The following is a 22,457-nucleotide window of genomic DNA, read 5'->3' as shown; positions in this document are numbered from 1 at the left end:
TGTATTAAAAAAACATGTTTCAAAGTTAACATGTGGGTGTATTAAAAAAACATGTTTCAAAGTTAACATGTGGGTGTATTAAAAAAACATGTTTCAAAGTTAACATGTGGGTGTATTAAAAAAACATGTTTCAAAGTTAACATGTGGGTGTATTAAAAAAACAGGTTTCAAAGTTAACATGTGGGTGTATTAAAAAAACAGGTTTCAAAGTTAACATGTGGGTGTATTAAAAAAACAGGTTTCAAAGTTAACATGTGGGTGTATTAAAAAAACAGGTTTCAAAGTTAACATGTGGGTGTATTAAAAAAACATGTTTCAAAGTTAACATGTGGGTGTATTAAAAAAAACATGTTTCAAAGTTAACATGTGGGCGTATTAAAAAAACAGGTTTCAAAGTTAACATGTGGGTGTATTAAAAAAAGAGGTTTCAAAGTTAACATGTAGGTGTATTAAAAAAACAGGTTTCAAAGTTAACATGTGGGTGTATTAAAAAAACATGTTTCAAAGTTAACATGTGGGTGTATTAAAAAAAACATGTTTCAAAGTTAACGTGCGTGTATTAAAAAAACATGTTTCAAAGTTAACATGTGGGCGTATTAAAAAAAGAGGTTTCAAAGTTAACATGTGGGTGTATTAAAAAAACAGGTTTCAAAGTTAACATGTGGGTGTATTAAAAAAAAAAGTTTCAAAGTTAACATGTGGGTATAATAATAAAAAAACAGGTTTCAAAGTTAAACTTGTGGGTGTATTAAAAAAACAGGTTTCAAATTTAACATGTGGGTGTATTAAAAAAAACAGGTTTCAACGTTAACATGTGGGTGTATTAAAAAAACAGGTTTCAAAGTTAACATGTGGGTGTATTAAAAAAACATGTTTCAAAGTTAACATGTGGGGGTATTAAAAAAACATGTTTCAAAGTTAACATGTGGGTATATTTAAAAAAACAGGTTTCAAATTTAACATGTGGGTGCATTTAAAAAACAGGTTTCAAAGTTAAACTTGTGGGTGTATTAAAAAAACAGGTTTCAAAGTTAACATGTGGGTGTATTAAAAAAACAGGTTTCAAATTTAACATGTGGGTGCATTTAAAAAACAGGTTTCAAATTTAACATGTGGGTGTATTTTAAAAAACATGTTTCAAAGTTAACATGTGGGTGTATTTAAAAAAACATGTTTCAAAGTTAACATGTGGGTGTATTAAAAAAACATGTTTCAAAGTTAACATGTGGGTGTATTAAAAAAACATGTTTCAAAGTTAACATGTGGGTGTATTAAAAAAACATGTTTCAAAGTTAACATGTGGGTGTATTAAAAAAACATGTTTCAAAGTTAACATGTGGGTATATTTAAAAAAACAGGTTTCAAATTTAACATGTGGGTGCATTTAAAAAACAGGTTTCAAATTTAACATGTGGGTGTATTTTAAAAAACATGTTTCAAAGTTAACATGTGGGTGTATTTAAAAAAACATGTTTCAAAGTTAACATGTGGGTGTATTAAAAAAACATGTTTCAAAGTAAACATGTGGGTGTATTAAAAAAACATGTTTCAAAGTTAACATGTGGGTGTATTAAAAAAACAGGTTTCAAAGGCAACATGTGGGTGTATAAAAAAAACAGGTTTCAAAGTTAACATGTGGGTATAATAAAAAAACAGGTTTCAAAGTTAACATGTGGGTGTATAAAAAAAACAGGTTTCAAAGTTAACATGTGGGTATAATAAAAAAACAGGTTTCAAAGTCAACATGTGGGTGTATAAAAAAACAACAAGTTTCAAAGTTAACATGTGGGTATAATAAAAAAAACAGGTTTCAAAGTTTACATGTGGGTATATTAAAAAAACAGGTTTCAAAGTCAACATGTGGGTGTATAAAAAAAACAGGTTTCAAAGTTAACATGTGGGTGTATTAAAAAAACAAGTTTCAAAGTTAACATGTGGGTATAATAAAAAAACAGGTTTCAAAGTCAACATGTGGGTGTATTAAAAAAACAAGTTTCAAAGTTAACATGTGGGTGTATTAAAAAAACAAGTTTCAAAGTTAACATGTGGGTATAATAATAAAAAAACAGGTTTCAAAGTTAACCTTGTGGGTGTATTAAAAAAATAGGTTTCAAAGTCAACATGTGGGTGTATTAAAAAAACTGGTTTCAAAGTTAACATGTGGGTGTATTAAAAAAACAGGTTTCAAAGTTAACATGTGGGTGTATTAAAAAAACATGTTTCAAAGTTAACATGTGGGTGTATTTAAAAAACATGTTTCAAAGTTAACATGTGGGTGTATTAAAAAAAACAGGTTTCAAAGTTAACATGTGGGTGCATTAAAAAAACAGGTTTCAAAGTTAACATGTGGGTGTATTTAAAAAACATGTTTCAAAGTTAACATGTGGGTGTATTAAAAAAAACTGGTTTCAAAGTTAACATGTGGGTGTATTAAAAAAACAGGTTTCAAATTTAACATGTGGGTGTATTAAAAAAAACAGGTTTCACCATTAACATGTGGGTGTATTAAAAAAACATGTTTCAAAGTTAACATGTGGGTGTATTAAAAAAACAGGTTTCAAAGTTAACATGTGGGTGTATTAAAAAAACAAGTTTCAAAGTTAACATGTGGGTATAATATTTAAAAAAACAGGTTTCAAAGTTAACCTTGTGGGTATATTAAAAAAACAGGTTTCAAAGTCAACATGTGGGTGTATTAAAAAAACAGGTTTCAAAGTTTACATGTGGGTGTATTAAAAAAACAGGTTTCAAAGTTAACATGTGGGTGTATTAAAAAAAACATGTTTCAAAGTTAACATGTGGGTGTATTTAAAAAAACATGTTTCAAAGTTAACATGTGGGTGTATTAAAAAAAACAGGTTTCAAATTGAACATGTAGGTGTATTTAAAAAACAGGTTTCAAATTTAACATGTGGGTGTATTTTAAAAAACATGTTTCAAAGTTAACATGTGGGTGTATTAAAAAAAACAGGTTTCAAAGTTAACATGTGGGTGTATTAAAAAAACATGTTTCAAAGTTAACATGTGGGTGTATTAAAAAAAACTGGTTTCAAAGTTAACATGTGGGTGTATTAAAAAAACAGGTTTCAAAGTTAACATGTGGGTGTATTTAAAAAACATGTTTCAAAGTTAACATGTGGGTGTATTTAAAAAAACTGGTTTCAAAGTTAACATGTGGGTGTATTAAAAAAACAGGTTTCAAAGTTAACATGTGGGTGTATTTAAAAAACATGTTTCAAAGTTAACATGTGGGTGTATTTAAAAAACTGTTTCAAAGTTAACATGTGGGTGTATTAAAAAAAACAGGTTTCAACGTCAACATGTGGGTGTATTAAAAAAACATGTTTCAAAGTTAACATGTGGGTGTATTAAAAAAACAGGTTTCAAAGTTAACATGTGGGTGTATTAAAAAAACAAGTTTCAAAGTTAACATGTGGGTGTATTAAAAAAAAAAGTTTCAAAGTTAACATGTGGGTATAATAATAAAAAAACAGGTTTCAAAGTTAAACTTGTGGGTGTATTAAAAAAACAGGTTTCAAATTTAACATGTGGGTGTATTAAAAAAAACAGGTTTCAACGTTAACATGTGGGTGTATTAAAAAAACAGGTTTCAAAGTTAACATGTGGGTGTATTAAAAAAACATGTTTCAAAGTTAACATGTGGGTGTATTAAAAAAACATGTTTCAAAGTTAACATGTGGGTATATTTAAAAAAACAGGTTTCAAATTTAACATGTGGGTGCATTTAAAAAACAGGTTTCAAAGTTAAACTTGTGGGTGTATTAAAAAAACAGGTTTCAAAGTTAACCTTGTGGGTGTATTAAAAAAACAGGTTTCAAATTTAACATGTGGGTGCATTTAAAAAACAGGTTTCAAATTTAACATGTGGGTGTATTTTAAAAAACATGTTTCAAAGTTAACATGTGGGTGTATTTAAAAAAACATGTTTCAAAGTTAACATGTGGGTGTATTAAAAAAACATGTTTCAAAGTTAACATGTGGGTGTATTAAAAAAACATGTTTCAAAGTTAACATGTGGGTGTATTAAAAAAAACAGGTTTCAAAGTTAACATGTGGGTGTATTAAAAAAACATGTTTCAAAGTTAACATGTGGGTGTATTAAAAAAACATGTTTCAAAGTTAACATGTGGGTGTATTAAAAAAACATGTTTCAAAGTTAACATGTGGGTGTATTAAAAAAACATGTTTCAAAGTTAACATGTGGGTGTATTAAAAAAAGAGGTTTCAAAGTTAACATGTGGGTGTATTAAAAAAACAGGTTTCAAAGTTAACATGTGGGTGTATTAAAAAAACAGGTTTCAAAGTTAACATGTGGGTGTATTAAAAAAACAGGTTTCAAAGTTAACATGTGGGTGTATTAAAAAAACATGTTTCAAAGTTAACATGTGGGTGTATTAAAAAAAACATGTTTCAAAGTTAACATGTGGGCGTATTAAAAAAACATGTTTCAAAGTTAACATGTGGGTGTATTAAAAAAAACATGTTTCAAAGTTAACATGTGGGCGTATTAAAAAAACAGGTTTCAAAGTTAACATGTGGGTGTATTAAAAAAAGAGGTTTCAAAGTTAACATGTGGGTGTATTAAAAAAAACATGTTTCAAAGTTAACATGTGGGTGTATTTAAAAAAACATGTTTCAAAGTTAACATGTGGGTGTATTAAAAAAAACAGGTTTCAAATTGAACATGTAGGTGTATTTAAAAAACAGGTTTCAAATTTAACATGTGGGTGTATTTTAAAAAACATGTTTCAAAGTTAACATGTGGGTGTATTAAAAAAAACAGGTTTCAAAGTTAACATGTGGGTGTATTAAAAAAACATGTTTCAAAGTTAACATGTGGGTGTATTAAAAAAAACTGGTTTCAAAGTTAACATGTGGGTGTATTAAAAAAACAGGTTTCAAAGTTAACATGTGGGTGTATTTAAAAAACATGTTTCAAAGTTAACATGTGGGTGTATTTAAAAAAACTGGTTTCAAAGTTAACATGTGGGTGTATTAAAAAAACAGGTTTCAAAGTTAACATGTGGGTGTATTTAAAAAACATGTTTCAAAGTTAACATGTGGGTGTATTTAAAAAACTGTTTCAAAGTTAACATGTGGGTGTATTAAAAAAAACAGGTTTCAACGTCAACATGTGGGTGTATTAAAAAAACATGTTTCAAAGTTAACATGTGGGTGTATTAAAAAAACAGGTTTCAAAGTTAACATGTGGGTGTATTAAAAAAACAAGTTTCAAAGTTAACATGTGGGTGTATTAAAAAAAAAAGTTTCAAAGTTAACATGTGGGTATAATAATAAAAAAACAGGTTTCAAAGTTAAACTTGTGGGTGTATTAAAAAAACAGGTTTCAAATTTAACATGTGGGTGTATTAAAAAAAACAGGTTTCAACGTTAACATGTGGGTGTATTAAAAAAACAGGTTTCAAAGTTAACATGTGGGTGTATTAAAAAAACATGTTTCAAAGTTAACATGTGGGTGTATTAAAAAAACATGTTTCAAAGTTAACATGTGGGTATATTTAAAAAAACAGGTTTCAAATTTAACATGTGGGTGCATTTAAAAAACAGGTTTCAAAGTTAAACTTGTGGGTGTATTAAAAAAACAGGTTTCAAAGTTAACCTTGTGGGTGTATTAAAAAAACAGGTTTCAAATTTAACATGTGGGTGCATTTAAAAAACAGGTTTCAAATTTAACATGTGGGTGTATTTTAAAAAACATGTTTCAAAGTTAACATGTGGGTGTATTTAAAAAAACATGTTTCAAAGTTAACATGTGGGTGTATTAAAAAAACATGTTTCAAAGTTAACATGTGGGTGTATTAAAAAAACATGTTTCAAAGTTAACATGTGGGTGTATTAAAAAAAACAGGTTTCAAAGTTAACATGTGGGTGTATTAAAAAAACATGTTTCAAAGTTAACATGTGGGTGTATTAAAAAAACATGTTTCAAAGTTAACATGTGGGTGTATTAAAAAAACATGTTTCAAAGTTAACATGTGGGTGTATTAAAAAAACATGTTTCAAAGTTAACATGTGGGTGTATTAAAAAAAGAGGTTTCAAAGTTAACATGTGGGTGTATTAAAAAAACAGGTTTCAAAGTTAACATGTGGGTGTATTAAAAAAACAGGTTTCAAAGTTAACATGTGGGTGTATTAAAAAAACAGGTTTCAAAGTTAACATGTGGGTGTATTAAAAAAACATGTTTCAAAGTTAACATGTGGGTGTATTAAAAAAAACATGTTTCAAAGTTAACATGTGGGCGTATTAAAAAAACAGGTTTCAAAGTTAACATGTGGGTGTATTAAAAAAAGAGGTTTCAAAGTTAACATGTGGGTGTATTAAAAAAACAGGTTTCAAAGTTAACATGTGGGTGTATTAAAAAAACATGTTTCAAAGTTAACATGTGGGTGTATTAAAAAAAACATGTTTCAAAGTTAACGTGCGTGTATTAAAAAAACATGTTTCAAAGTTAACATGTGGGCGTATTAAAAAAAGAGGTTTCAAAGTTAACATGTGGGTGTATTAAAAAAACAGGTTTCAAAGTTAACATGTGGGTGTATTAAAAAAAAAAGTTTCAAAGTTAACATGTGGGTATAATAATAAAAAAACAGGTTTCAAAGTTAAACTTGTGGGTGTATTAAAAAAACAGGTTTAAAATTTAACATATGGGTGTATTAAAAAAAACAGGTTTCAACGTTAACATGTGGGTGTATTAAAAAAACAGGTTTCAAAGTTAACATGTGGGTGTATTAAAAAAACATGTTTCAAAGTTAACATGTGGGTGTATTAAAAAAACATGTTTCAAAGTTAACATGTGGGTATATTTAAAAAAACAGGTTTCAAATTTAACATGTGGGTGCATTTAAAAAACAGGTTTCAAAGTTAAACTTGTGGGTGTATTAAAAAAACAGGTTTCAAAGTTAACCTTGTGGGTGTATTAAAAAAACAGGTTTCAAATTTAACATGTGGGTGCATTTAAAAAACAGGTTTCAAATTTAACATGTGGGTGTATTTTAAAAAACATGTTTCAAAGTTAACATGTGGGTGTATTTAAAAAAACATGTTTCAAAGTTAACATGTGGGTGTATTAAAAAAAACATGTTTCAAAGTTAACATGTGGGTGTATTTAAAAAAACATGTTTCAAAGTTAACATGTGGGTGTATTAAAAAAAGAGGTTTCAAAGTTAACATGTGGGTGTATTAAAAAAACAGGTTTCAAAGTTAACATGTGGGTGTATTAAAAAAAAAAGTTTCAAAGTTAACATGTGGGTATAATAATAAAAAAACAGGTTTCAAAGTTAAACTTGTGGGTGTATTAAAAAAACAGGTTTCAAATTTAACATGTGGGTGTATTAAAAAAAACAGGTTTCAACGTTAACATGTGGGTGTATTAAAAAAACAGGTTTCAAAGTTAACATGTGGGTGTATTAAAAAAACATGTTTCAAAGTTAACATGTGGGTGTATTAAAAAAACATGTTTCAAAGTTAACATGTGGGTATATTTAAAAAAACAGGTTTCAAATTTAACATGTGGGTGCATTTAAAAAACAGGTTTCAAAGTTAAACTTGTGGGTGTATTAAAAAAACAGGTTTCAAAGTTAACATGTGGGTGTATTAAAAAAACAGGTTTCAAATTTAACATGTGGGTGCATTTAAAAAACAGGTTTCAAATTTAACATGTGGGTGTATTTTAAAAAACATGTTTCAAAGTTAACATGTGGGTGTATTTAAAAAAACATGTTTCAAAGTTAACATGTGGGTGTATTAAAAAAACATGTTTCAAAGTTAACATGTGGGTGTATTAAAAAAACATGTTTCAAAGTTAACATGTGGGTGTATTAAAAAAACATGTTTCAAAGTTAACATGTGGGTGTATTAAAAAAACATGTTTCAAAGTTAACATGTGGGTATATTTAAAAAAAACAGGTTTCAAATTTAACATGTGGGTGCATTTAAAAAACAGGTTTCAAATTTAACATGTGGGTGTATTTTAAAAAACATGTTTCAAAGTTAACATGTGGGTGTATTTAAAAAAACATGTTTCAAAGTTAACATGTGGGTGTATTAAAAAAACATGTTTCAAAGTAAACATGTGGGTGTATTAAAAAAACATGTTTCAAAGTTAACATGTGGGTGTATTAAAAAAACAGGTTTCAAAGTCAACATGTGGGTGTATAAAAAAAACAGGTTTCAAAGTTAACATGTGGGTATAATAAAAAAACAGGTTTCAAAGTTAACATGTGGGTGTATAAAAAAAACAGGTTTCAAAGTTAACATGTGGGTATAATAAAAAAACAGGTTTCAAAGTCAACATGTGGGTGTATAAAAAAACAACAAGTTTCAAAGTTAACATGTGGGTATAATAAAAAAAACAGGTTTCAAAGTTTACATGTGGGTATATTAAAAAAACAGGTTTCAAAGTCAACATGTGGGTGTATAAAAAAAACAGGTTTCAAAGTTAACATGTGGGTGTATTAAAAAAACAAGTTTCAAAGTTAACATGTGGGTATAATAAAAAAACAGGTTTCAAAGTCAACATGTGGGTGTATTAAAAAAACAAGTTTCAAAGTTAACATGTGGGTGTATTAAAAAAACAAGTTTCAAAGTTAACATGTGGGTATAATAATAAAAAAACAGGTTTCAAAGTTAACCTTGTGGGTGTATTAAAAAAATAGGTTTCAAAGTCAACATGTGGGTGTATTAAAAAAACTGGTTTCAAAGTTAACATGTGGGTGTATTAAAAAAACAGGTTTCAAAGTTAACATGTGGGTGTATTAAAAAAACATGTTTCAAAGTTAACATGTGGGTGTATTTAAAAAACATGTTTCAAAGTTAACATGTGGGTGTATTAAAAAAAACAGGTTTCAAAGTTAACATGTGGGTGCATTAAAAAAACAGGTTTCAAAGTTAACATGTGGGTGTATTTAAAAAACATGTTTCAAAGTTAACATGTGGGTGTATTAAAAAAAACTGGTTTCAAAGTTAACATGTGGGTATAATATTTAAAAAAACCGGTTTCAAAGTTAACCTTGTGGGTATATTAAAAAAACAGGTTTCAAAGTCAACATGTGGGTGTATTAAAAAAACAGGTTTCAAAGTTTACATGTGGGTGTATTAAAAAAACAGGTTTCAAAGTTAACATGTGGGTGTATTTAAAAAAACATGTTTCAAAGTTAACATGTGGGTGTATTAAAAAAAGAGGTTTCAAAGTTAACATGTGGGTGTATTAAAAAAACAGGTTTCAAAGTTAACATGTGGGTGTATTAAAAAAACAGGTTTCAAAGTTAACATGTGGGTGTATTAAAAAAACAGGTTTCAAAGTTAACATGTGGGTGTATTAAAAAAACATGTTTCAAAGTTAACATGTGGGTGTATTAAAAAAAACATGTTTCAAAGTTAACATGTGGGCGTATTAAAAAAACAGGTTTCAAAGTTAACATGTGGGTGTATTAAAAAAAGAGGTTTCAAAGTTAACATGTGGGTGTATTAAAAAAACAGGTTTCAAAGTTAACATGTGGGTGTATTAAAAAAACATGTTTCAAAGTTAACATGTGGGTGTATTAAAAAAAACATGTTTCAAAGTTAACGTGCGTGTATTAAAAAAACATGTTTCAAAGTTAACATGTGGGCGTATTAAAAAAAGAGGTTTCAAAGTTAACATGTGGGTGTATTAAAAAAACAGGTTTCAAAGTTAACATGTGGGTGTATTAAAAAAAAAAGTTTCAAAGTTAACATGTGGGTATAATAATAAAAAAACAGGTTTCAAAGTTAAACTTGTGGGTGTATTAAAAAAACAGGTTTCAAATTTAACATGTGGGTGTATTAAAAAAAACAGGTTTCAACGTTAACATGTGGGTGTATTAAAAAAACAGGTTTCAAAGTTAACATGTGGGTGTATTAAAAAAACATGTTTCAAAGTTAACATGTGGGTGTATTAAAAAAACATGTTTCAAAGTTAACATGTGGGTATATTTAAAAAAACAGGTTTCAAATTTAACATGTGGGTGCATTTAAAAAACAGGTTTCAAAGTTAAACTTGTGGGTGTATTAAAAAAACAGGTTTCAAAGTTAACCTTGTGGGTGTATTAAAAAAACAGGTTTCAAATTTAACATGTGGGTGCATTTAAAAAACAGGTTTCAAATTTAACATGTGGGTGTATTTTAAAAAACATGTTTCAAAGTTAACATGTGGGTGTATTTAAAAAAACATGTTTCAAAGTTAACATGTGGGTGTATTAAAAAAACATGTTTCAAAGTTAACATGTGGGTGTATTAAAAAAACATGTTTCAAAGTTAACATGTGGGTGTATTAAAAAAAACATGTTTCAAAGTTAACATGTGGGTGTATTTAAAAAAACATGTTTCAAAGTTAACATGTGGGTGTATTAAAAAAAACAGGTTTCAAATTGAACATGTAGGTGTATTTAAAAAACAGGTTTCAAATTTAACATGTGGGTGTATTTTAAAAAACATGTTTCAAAGTTAACATGTGGGTGTATTAAAAAAAACAGGTTTCAAAGTTAACATGTGGGTGTATTAAAAAAACATGTTTCAAAGTTAACATGTGGGTGTATTAAAAAAAACTGGTTTCAAAGTTAACATGTGGGTGTATTAAAAAAACAGGTTTCAAAGTTAACATGTGGGTGTATTTAAAAAACATGTTTCAAAGTTAACATGTGGGTGTATTTAAAAAAACTGGTTTCAAAGTTAACATGTGGGTGTATTAAAAAAACAGGTTTCAAAGTTAACATGTGGGTGTATTTAAAAAACATGTTTCAAAGTTAACATGTGGGTGTATTTAAAAAACTGTTTCAAAGTTAACATGTGGGTGTATTAAAAAAAACAGGTTTCAACGTCAACATGTGGGTGTATTAAAAAAACATGTTTCAAAGTTAACATGTGGGTGTATTAAAAAAACAGGTTTCAAAGTTAACATGTGGGTGTATTAAAAAAACAAGTTTCAAAGTTAACATGTGGGTGTATTAAAAAAAAAAGTTTCAAAGTTAACATGTGGGTATAATAATAAAAAAACAGGTTTCAAAGTTAAACTTGTGGGTGTATTAAAAAAACAGGTTTCAAATTTAACATGTGGGTGTGTTAAAAAAAACAGGTTTCAACGTTAACATGTGGGTGTATTAAAAAAACAGGTTTCAAAGTTAACATGTGGGTGTATTAAAAAAACATGTTTCAAAGTTAACATGTGGGTGTATTAAAAAAACAGGTTTCAAATTTAACATGTGGGTGCATTTAAAAAACAGGTTTCAAAGTTAAACTTGTGGGTGTATTAAAAAAACAGGTTTCAAAGTTAACCTTGTGGGTGTATTAAAAAAACTCAAATTTAACATGTGGGTGCATTTAAAAAACAGGTTTCAAATTTAACATGTGGGTGTATTTTAAAAAACATGTTTCAAAGTTAACATGTGGGTGTATTTAAAAAAACATGTTTCAAAGTTAACATGTGGGTGTATTAAAAAAACATGTTTCAAAGTTAACATGTGGGTGTATTAAAAAAAACATGTTTCAAAGTTAACATGTGGGTGTATTAAAAAAACATGTTTCAAAGTTAACATGTGGGTGTATTAAAAAAACAGGTTTCAAAGTTAACATGTGGGTGTATTAAAAAAACAGGTTTCAAAGTTAACATGTGGGTGTATTAAAAAAACAGGTTTCAAAGTTAACATGTGGGTGTATTAAAAAAACAGGTTTCAAAGTTAACATGTGGGTGTATTAAAAAAACATGTTTCAAAGTTAACATGTGGGTGTATTAAAAAAAACATGTTTCAAAGTTAACATGTGGGCGTATTAAAAAAACAGGTTTCAAAGTTAACATGTGGGTGTATTAAAAAAAGAGGTTTCAAAGTTAACATGTGGGTGTATTAAAAAAACAGGTTTCAAAGTTAACATGTGGGTGTATTAAAAAAACATGTTTCAAAGTTAACATGTGGGTGTATTAAAAAAAACATGTTTCAAAGTTAACGTGCGTGTATTAAAAAAACATGTTTCAAAGTTAACATGTGGGCGTATTAAAAAAAGAGGTTTCAAAGTTAACATGTGGGTGTATTAAAAAAACAGGTTTCAAAGTTAACATGTGGGTGTATTAAAAAAAAAAGTTTCAAAGTTAACATGTGGGTATAATAATAAAAAAACAGGTTTCAAAGTTAAACTTGTGGGTGTATTAAAAAAACAGGTTTCAAATTTAACATGTGGGTGTATTAAAAAAAACAGGTTTCAACGTTAACATGTGGGTGTATTAAAAAAACAGGTTTCAAAGTTAACATGTGGGTGTATTAAAAAAACATGTTTCAAAGTTAACATGTGGGTGTATTAAAAAAACATGTTTCAAAGTTAACATGTGGTTATATTTAAAAAAACAGGTTTCAAATTTAACATGTGGGTGCATTTAAAAAACAGGTTTCAAAGTTAAACTTGTGGGTGTATTAAAAAAACAGGTTTCAAAGTTAACATGTGGGTGTATTAAAAAAACAGGTTTCAAATTTAACATGTGGGTGCATTTAAAAAACAGGTTTCAAATTTAACATGTGGGTGTATTTTAAAAAACATGTTTCAAAGTTAACATGTGGGTGTATTTAAAAAAACATGTTTCAAAGTTAACATGTGGGTGTATTAAAAAAACATGTTTCAAAGTTAACATGTGGGTGTATTAAAAAAACATGTTTCAAAGTTAACATGTGGGTGTATTAAAAAAACATGTTTCAAAGTTAACATGTGGGTGTATTAAAAAAACATGTTTCAAAGTTAACATGTGGGTATATTTAAAAAAACAGGTTTCAAATTTAACATGTGGGTGCATTTAAAAAACAGGTTTCAAATTTAACATGTGGGTGTATTTTAAAAAACATGTTTCAAAGTTAACATGTGGGTGTATTTAAAAAAACATGTTTCAAAGTTAACATGTGGGTGTATTAAAAAAACATGTTTCAAAGTAAACATGTGGGTGTATTAAAAAAACATGTTTCAAAGTTAACATGTGGGTGTATTAAAAAAACAGGTTTCAAAGTCAACATGTGGGTGTATAAAAAAAACAGGTTTCAAAGTTAACATGTGGGTATAATAAAAAAACAGGTTTCAAAGTTAACATGTGGGTGTATAAAAAAAACAGGTTTCAAAGTTAACATGTGGGTATAATAAAAAAACAGGTTTCAAAGTCAACATGTGGGTGTATAAAAAAACAACAAGTTTCAAAGTTAACATGTGGGTATAATAAAAAAAACAGGTTTCAAAGTTTACATGTGGGTATATTAAAAAAACAGGTTTCAAAGTCAACATGTGGGTGTATAAAAAAAACAGGTTTCAAAGTTAACATGTGGGTGTATTAAAAAAACAAGTTTCAAAGTTAACATGTGGGTATAATAAAAAAACAGGTTTCAAAGTCAACATGTGGGTGTATTAAAAAAACAAGTTTCAAAGTTAACATGTGGGTGTATTAAAAAAACAAGTTTCAAAGTTAATATGTGGGTATAATAATAAAAAAACAGGTTTCAAAGTTAACCTTGTGGGTGTATTAAAAAAATAGGTTTCAAAGTCAACATGTGGGTGTATTAAAAAAACTGGTTTCAAAGTTAACATGTGGGTGTATTAAAAAAACAGGTTTCAAAGTTAACATGTGGGTGTATTAAAAAAACATGTTTCAAAGTTAACATGTGGGTGTATTTAAAAAACATGTTTCAAAGTTAACATGTGGGTGTATTAAAAAAAACAGGTTTCAAAGTTAACATGTGGGTGCATTAAAAAAACAGGTTTCAAAGTTAACATGTGGGTGTATTTAAAAAACATGTTTCAAAGTTAACATGTGGGTGTATTAAAAAAACTGGTTTCAAAGTTAACATGTGGGTGTATTAAAAAAACAGGTTTCAAATTTAACATGTGGGTGTATTAAAAAAAACAGGTTTCACCATTAACATGTGGGTGTATTAAAAAAACATGTTTCAAAGTTAACATGTGGGTGTATTAAAAAAACAGGTTTCAAAGTTAACATGTGGGTGTATTAAAAAAACAAGTTTCAAAGTTAACATGTGGGTATAATATTTAAAAAAACAGGTTTCAAAGTTAACCTTGTGGGTATATTAAAAAAACAGGTTTCAAAGTCAACATGTGGGTGTATTAAAAAAACAGGTTTCAAAGTTTACATGTGGGTGTATTAAAAAAACAGGTTTCAAAGTTAACATGTGGGTGTATTAAAAAAAACATGTTTCAAAGTTAACATGTGGGTGTATTTAAAAAAACATGTTTCAAAGTTAACATGTGGGTGTATTAAAAAAAACAGGTTTCAAATTGAACATGTAGGTGTATTTAAAAAACAGGTTTCAAATTTAACATGTGGGTGTATTTTAAAAAACATGTTTCAAAGTTAACATGTGGGTGTATTAAAAAAAACAGGTTTCAAAGTTAACATGTGGGTGTATTAAAAAAACATGTTTCAAAGTTAACATGTGGGTGTATTAAAAAAAACTGGTTTCAAAGTTAACATGTGGGTGTATTACAAAAACAGGTTTCAAAGTTAACATGTGGGTGTATTTAAAAAACATGTTTCAAAGTTAACATGTGGGTGTATTTAAAAAAACTGGTTTCAAAGTTAACATGTGGGTGTATTAAAAAAACAGGTTTCAAAGTTAACATGTGGGTGTATTTAAAAAACATGTTTCAAAGTTAACATGTGGGTGTATTTAAAAAACTGTTTCAAAGTTAACATGTGGGTGTATTAAAAAAAACAGGTTTCAACGTCAACATGTGGGTGTATTAAAAAAACATGTTTCAAAGTTAACATGTGGGTGTATTAAAAAAACAGGTTTCAAAGTTAACATGTGGGTGTATTAAAAAAACAAGTTTCAAAGTTAACATGTGGGTGTATTAAAAAAAAAAGTTTCAAAGTTAACATGTGGGTATAATAATAAAAAAACAGGTTTCAAAGTTAAACTTGTGGGTGTATTAAAAAAACAGGTTTCAAATTTAACATGTGGGTGTATTAAAAAAAACAGGTTTCAACGTTAACATGTGGGTGTATTAAAAAAACAGGTTTCAAAGTTAACATGTGGGTGTATTAAAAAAACATGTTTCAAAGTTAACATGTGGGTGTATTAAAAAAACATGTTTCAAAGTTAACATGTGGGTATATTTAAAAAAACAGGTTTCAAATTTAACATGTGGGTGCATTTAAAAAACAGGTTTCAAAGTTAAACTTGTGGGTGTATTAAAAAAACAGGTTTCAAAGTTAACCTTGTGGGTGTATTAAAAAAACAGGTTTCAAATTTAACATGTGGGTGCATTTAAAAAACAGGTTTCAAAGTTAACATGTGGGTGTATTTAAAAAAACTGGTTTCAAAGTTAACATGTGGGTGTATTAAAAAAACAGGTTTCAAATTTAACATGTGGGTGTATTAAAAAAAACAGGTTTCAACATTAACATGTGGGTGTATTAAAAAAAACAGGTTTCAAAGTTAACATGTGGGTGTATTAAAAAAACAGGCTTCAAAGTTAACATGTGGGTGTATTAAAAAAAGAGGTTTCAAAGTTAACATGTGGGTGTATTAAAAAAACAGGTTTCAAAGTTAACATGTGGGTGTATTAAAAAAACATGTTTCAAAGTTAACATGTGGGTGTATTAAAAAAACATGTTTCAAAATTAACATGTGGGTGTATTAAAAAAACATGTTTCAAAGTTAACATGCGTGTATTAAAAAAACATGTTTCAAAGTTAACATGTGGGTGTATAAAAAAAACAGGTTTCAAAGTTAACATGTGGGTGTATTAAAAAAACATGTTTCAAAGTTAACATGTGGGTGTATTAAAAAAACATGTTTCAAAGTTAACATGTGGGTGTATTAAAAAAACATGTTTCAAAGTTAACATGTGGGTGTATTAAAAAAACATGTTTCAAAGTTAACATGTGGGTGTATAAAAAAAACATGTTTCAAAGTTAACATGTGGGTGTATTAAAAAAACAACTGGAATGAGCATAAGCGAAAACGATCAGTAAAATTTAAGTTGGGGAAAACAATCTGCATAAATAGTTCAGATAAGCGGTGGGGCGAGGTGATTGAAGGTATGGTGAGCACATTTGTAAGGAAATATTCACCTGCTTTTCCAATCTGCACAGCGAGTTTGGTGAGCTTTCCTTGCAGGACGGATTTCTCCTTTTTGTGCCCTCCGGTTTTCTTGCGCTCTTTCGCGTCATCCGGCTCGCCCCCTTCGGCATTTCGTAGCGGTTGCATCTCGACAAGCGCCATTCCATCTTGTGCCTTGGCTGACGGCAGCGATCGGGACGATGTTCGAGTGAGCGACGAAGCAACACAGTAAGGGTAGGGGAGCAGCAAGGCAAATGGCGAGTTTACAAAAGATGTCGAAGGAAGGGGATGGAAAATTATGGGAGTGGAAGAGGATGAGGTGGAGAAGTCTGCTTCACGTGGCAATAGGATAGAGTGTCGTTAGCATTGGAATATCATTTGGGGGTGAGGGGGTTTCAGCCTTCTACTGGGAGGATCAATTAAGCTGGCTGTCTCCTCTGATCGTATGTGTTTGATAATCCGTGGTGTCCTTATCCATTGCATTTCAATTCCTTCACAAAGTTATAAATATATATTTTTAAATATCAGTTTTTACAAACAGAAAAATGCAGGATCCAGGTCAAATTTTTAGTTGTATTTCACATGTACGGCATGTCATACATAAGTGCGCGTATTACAACTGATAAGCAGGCCGTCTCATTTGCTTGTACTTGCTCATGGATGCAATTTTTTTTTAATCAGTTTAATATGATATGGTGGAGTAAGAAATGTATGACTTACAAGTACTGTGGTGTTGTGTCCAAAAATACCAACACCCACTCTAATATGCAGGCTATTTCCCCTTCTCCCTGACATCCCCCTCCCGTTTACAGTCTCTCCCCCTCATCTCTGCCCTTCCCCTCTCTCCCTTCCCCCCCTCCCACCCCCTTGTGTCTCCTCTCCCCTCTCCATTTGCTCACCCACCTACTAAATTGTCTCACCATATCATCACTGTCAATGTGTCATCCTTTATCATCTCCCACCTCGCTCTTTGTTTAACCCAGATTTTCGATTGAAATTAACAAAAAAACCCAAAGGAAGATCATGGGAAAATAGAGCGTTTGTTTGGCAATGTCATTCAGATTCATCGCAATGTGTGTAAGTGTGTACGCATGTAGATACGTATGCGTGTGTGAATACGCGTCTTCTGTAGTGCACTGGAAATGTCACGTCATGATGATGTGAAACAGGATTCAGTGATGGCTGAAAGGCAAATGTGATAACCATTTAGGATCACCATCACATGGCATTTCATTCCAGCACAAACGATATATACCCTGATGTAGTGGCAAGCTTGCCTCTGACCTGGTTCCTGCATGACTATAGGGTGAGTGGAAATGCTGATTATTCCTCAGAGAGACCAAGTTGATGAAGCTGTCCATCAAAAAGGTCTCAGAGCTACCTGGAATTGAAACAATAAGAAAAAGAAGAAGAAAAAGAAGACGAAGAAGAAGAAGAAGAAGAAGAAGAAGAAGAAGAGGCAGAGGAAGAGGAAGAAAACAAGCATCTACCAGCAATTCAACCTCCTGGTATGGAAAGAGAATCACTCCAGGAACAGAAATACATTGGGTGCAAGCGATAGTCAAAGAGGAATTTTCACCTGTAGACATCACGGCACATCCACAATTAAATCAGATGAGAGGGTGTACAGTCTCCTATAATAGTCGCCGTCACATTCTGAATGACAAATGAAAAACGATGGTGGTGAAAGTGTGTTTGTGAGAAAGATTAATATCACCGCAAAGGCGGCGGGACGAGAAAATGTAAGGCAATGATGCCATCGCCGCATGTTTTTGCGCAATATGCAGATCCAAAGCATGTCGACGTGATGCCATATGATGATGGACACTTTTCTGGGACAAGTAAAGATGAAATGACGAGCAACTCAGAATAATTTACTTTAAACATAAAAAGAAAGAAAGACAGATTACACGGGGAAAATGTTGGGTAACCTTATGAAATGTTGAATACAATAACATAGACAAATGAAAACGGTTTTAAATGGAGGAAGGAACATTACAGGAGAGGTGAGAGACAGGTACGTGGAAACGTTTGTCTGGAAAGAGAAAATGGGATTTAGTCAGGTTCAGTATGCCCAGATTTAAAGTTTCGTTGGATTTTTGGGGGGATTTGGAAAACGATATATTTTTGGAAACTATATTGTATAGTCAGTCAGAAAACCAATGTTGCTATTTGCACAGACTCCTGTATGGCGGCCATCTTGGATTTTCAAAATTGCCGCCGTATAACTAATTTTTCTCAATATCTCAGCTTCTAAATAACATAGAGCTTTGATTCTAACGGCTAAACATACATTTTCAAGGGCCCCGAATCCAATTGTAACAAGTTCGATAAGCTAGACATGACCATAGAGCTCCTATGTGGCGGCCATCTTGGATTTTTCAAACTGGCCGCCGTATAACTAATTTTTCTCAAGATCTCAGCTTCTAAACAACATAAAGCTTTGATTCTAACGGCTAAACATACATTTTCAAGGGTCCCGAATCCAATGGTAACAAGTTCGATAAGCTAGACATGACCATAGAGCTCCTATGTGGAGCTCCGATACATCGCAGACATGTATGACCTAAGAACCAATCACCCTAGGACCTGGGAAGAACTAGGAGCTGGCAATCTATCAGTAACCAAGAATGACATCCCGTTTGTATCCATTGGACCAGATCATGCATGTGAACATCTGAACAAGCTGATGAAGATTCACTCTGGACTGATTGGCATCTCTAACAATGCCAATGCTAGACAGAGATTCTTCATGGTTACACCAGAATTATCACGCCTGTCAAAAGACTTCAAGAGTCAGTTTGGCCTGGAAGGTGACAAGATCACAGAACATCATGACCTTGGTCCAAGTGCAGTCAAGAGGGAGCATGAAGCAATAAACAAGATCAAGGCTGCGATACTGAGTCACGGGAATCCATTTGACACTGAAGGTGACAAGCTGCACAATGTGATAACGAATGCTTACATCCCAGACGAGTATGTACCACAGATCTTGAACATTGATGTCACTGGTCAGAAGTTGTATGAAGACTACAGCTCCTAGTTCTTCCCAGGCGTATCAATGGAGATGTTAGCCTCTGGGCACCAGTCAAGAAGGAGAACAAGAAGATGTTCACGTCTGTGAACAAGAGAACCACAGTGAAACTCAGAGACAGGACTGTGGATCTGAAGGAGACTAAGGAACTGTACGGAAGGCTCATGGTCCTTGCCAAGTCAAACAGAGACGTCAACCAGAAATATGCCATCGGAAATTACGAGTTCACTGTGACACCAAGAGCACTGTTCGCTCCAGATGGGACAATTCTTCCATGCACTGACAAGTCGAAGTTAATTCATCTCCTCGACAAGTTAGCAAGAGCAGAAATTCACCCCGAAGATCAGCAGCAGACACCAGCTGCAAGTGTTCTACAAGAAGATCCAATGGACACAAGAACTATGGCATCCACATCTAGTAAACCTACAAGTCGGAAGATTGCACTGGTGGATGGGATGGTACTTGTGCATAAGCTGACAAAGAAACCAGCCACTGTAGTGAAAGTCAACGATCTGGGTGAATGCTTCAATGACAGACTCATGTCTCTAACAAAAGATTGTGATGAGATCATACTGGTCTTTGACACGTACAAAAACGATTCTCTGAAGAGTGCAACCAGGGCTAAAAGAAGGCAAGGAAAGGATGCAGTACAGTATCAAGTCAGAGATGACACCAACATCAAACACATCCCAATGAGCAGATTCCTTTCTCATGACAAAACAAAGGCTGATCTGACTGACTATCTGGCAGCGAAAACTCTAGAATACAACAGTCACTCATCCAAGTTGATCATCACGTCTGCTTCAGGGCGTAATAGGAGCAACAGTGACCTGCTCTTCGAGGACAACAACCATGAAGAAGCTGACACCCTGTTGATCCACCAGGCCATGCTGGCATCCCAGCGAAACCCACATGATGCGCAGTTGGTGTTCTTCTCTCCCGACACAGATGTCCTGGTACTAGTCATAGCAAACTATGACCTACTGCTGAGGAATACATCCATTTCCATGGCCTCTGGAATACTTCAAATAGAGCAACTGTGGACAGCTCTAGGGGTCGAAAGAGCAAAGGCATTGCCAGCCTTTCATGCTTTCACAGGGGCAGACAACACTGGGAGGTTCTCTCGAATAGGCAAAGCAACCTGGCTGCATGTCTACCTCAAAGCAAGTGAAGATGTCATAGACACCGTACGAATGCTTTCAGATGTAACTGAAGTGACGGAGGACATGTTGTCCACACTAGCTAACTTTGTATGCGCTGCTTACTCTCCAAATGGCATCCACATCGACAGCATCCCCGAACTACGATGGTATATCTTTTGCAAACACATGGCAGAAAGTGACAGGCTTCCTCCTACTCTTGGAGCTCTCAAGCAGCACATCCTTAGAGTCCATATCCAAGCCAGAGTGTGGGGTCAGGCAAGCATTGCTCAACAGGATCCTCAGCTGAATCCCCTGCAAAACGGCTTTTACAAAGACACGGATGGGCAAGTGAAACCAACCACAACTGAGGAGCCTCCAGCCCCCAAGGCCATCATTCAAATGGTTAGATGTCAGTGCAAAACAGACTTCTTCATCTAGATGTTCCTGCAGAACAAACAACTTGGCTTGTACAGACCTTTGTCAGAGTGACATCTAGTGCCAAAATGATGAGGACTCTCAAGATGTGATGAACGAAAGGGATGATGAGGATGATGATGACTTTACTCAATGATGAATCAAAGCTCTGTGCTCTTCAGAAGGTGAGTTACATCAGTTTTACGGCGGCCAGTTTGAAAAATCCAAGATGGCCGCCACATAGGAGCTCTATGGTCATGTCTAGCTTATCGAACTTGTTACCATTGGATTCGGGGCCCTTGAAAATGTATGTTTAGCCGTTAGAATAAAAGCTCTATGTTATTTAGAAGCTGAGATATTGAGAAAAATTAGTTCTACGGCGGCAATTTTGAAAATCCAAGATGGCCGCCATACAGGAGTCTGTGCAAATAGCAACATTGGTTTTCTGACTGACTATACAATATAGTTTCCAAAAATATATAGTTTTCCAAATCCCCCAAAAATTCCAACGAAATTACATAGTGAACCTGACTAATTAAGAGAAAGCACATTTCAAACAGGCGATGTGGAAATTGTGAACGTTGACTTTTGTAAAATATACCATTACTCTTTCATCCACAGCCTCAAGAAAGTGGTGCGGAACCATCGCACGTCGCCCCCTTCCTTCCTCATGATCTTTAAAACCATTACACCTACCTATCCCAATCCTCTTACTTGCAGGTAACTGTGTTTCCTCCTCCACTCCATCTTTTCCTGCTTGCAGGGCCTAACAGTAGCTCCAGTCAATTCTTTGCCTTTTTACCCTTTGTCATCTCACTCTCCCATAATAATAAATAATAATATATATATATACATACATACATACATCCATGGAGGTCCAAAATGATTTGCAATTTTTCAAATAGTTTTCATAATTTCACCAATGTGACCCTCTTTATTTTCAGGTCGTCTAAAGAACAAGCTTTTAAGTTGTTTTTTTTCCCATGAAGTTTTCATCAATTCCAAACAATTTCTCTGTGCCTCAGCGGACGCTCATGTTGCTGACATATTTTATGACAGACATATGTTTCTACACAAAGGCAGTTTTGTAGGGTCTATCCAAATGCAATAATTCCACAATACAAAACCAACAATCGTATTGGTGAAAAGTTTAAAGACGAGAAATGTAGAAGATGTAAATAAAGGACAGTGGTGGAAAACCTTCAGTGAGAACATCCGACAAGATAAAGGATGCACGAGAAGCTTTGCAGGCTTCTCCGAAAAAGTATCAACTTGCACAGCTGGTGGGAACTTCTCGCACGACGTTTGGCAGAATCATACGCGAAGACCTGAAACTATGTGTACAAAATGTAGTTACTGCAACACCAGATCAAAACAAAGATGACGGACAGACAACCCATGGTCTCCCTGCTCCTCGAATCCATCTCCGCTTGACCACTGTCATCCACAGGAGCGGAGCTGGGATTGAGCACTTCAACGACTCATTATATCGTACCTTATTGATTGAAGCATTTTAGCATTTCCACAAGAGCTTCACGTTGTTGTTGTTGTCGGGGTACTTGTTGGCGGTCAATTTTTAAAATGTGCACCCATTCTTGGTCAGAGAGCTGCCGGGCCACACCCACATATGTCGCTTAACTCCACCCAGCATAGCACCGAGATGAAATAATATGGCCAACTTCTGCGTTTTCTGGTGGGACTAACATTGGGCCTATAGGTCACTGATCTACACATAATACCCCATAATGTCAAAGTGGAATTAT

General features: G+C 32.5%; 1 protein-coding gene across 1 annotated transcript in view; it reads right to left on the bottom strand.

The window, feature by feature from the left end:
• LOC137424473 (plasma membrane calcium-transporting ATPase 2) overlaps nt 1-22,457 on the bottom strand; it is a 317,166-nt gene that overhangs the window by 135,768 nt on the left and 158,941 nt on the right. Inside the window, exon 7 of the mRNA XM_068111958.2 lies at nt 16,116-16,283. Within this exon, the coding sequence (XP_067968059.1) occupies nt 16,116-16,283 (168 nt within the window). The remainder of the gene's footprint in view (nt 1-16,115; nt 16,284-22,457) is intronic.

This window comes from Myxine glutinosa, chromosome 4 (assembly GCF_964187855.1).
Source record: "Myxine glutinosa chromosome 4, kmMyxGlut1.1, whole genome shotgun sequence".
NCBI lineage: Eukaryota > Metazoa > Chordata > Myxini > Myxiniformes > Myxinidae > Myxine > Myxine glutinosa.
Note: the sequence above shows the minus strand (reverse complement) of the source record. Positions and strands in the feature narration are given on the sequence as shown.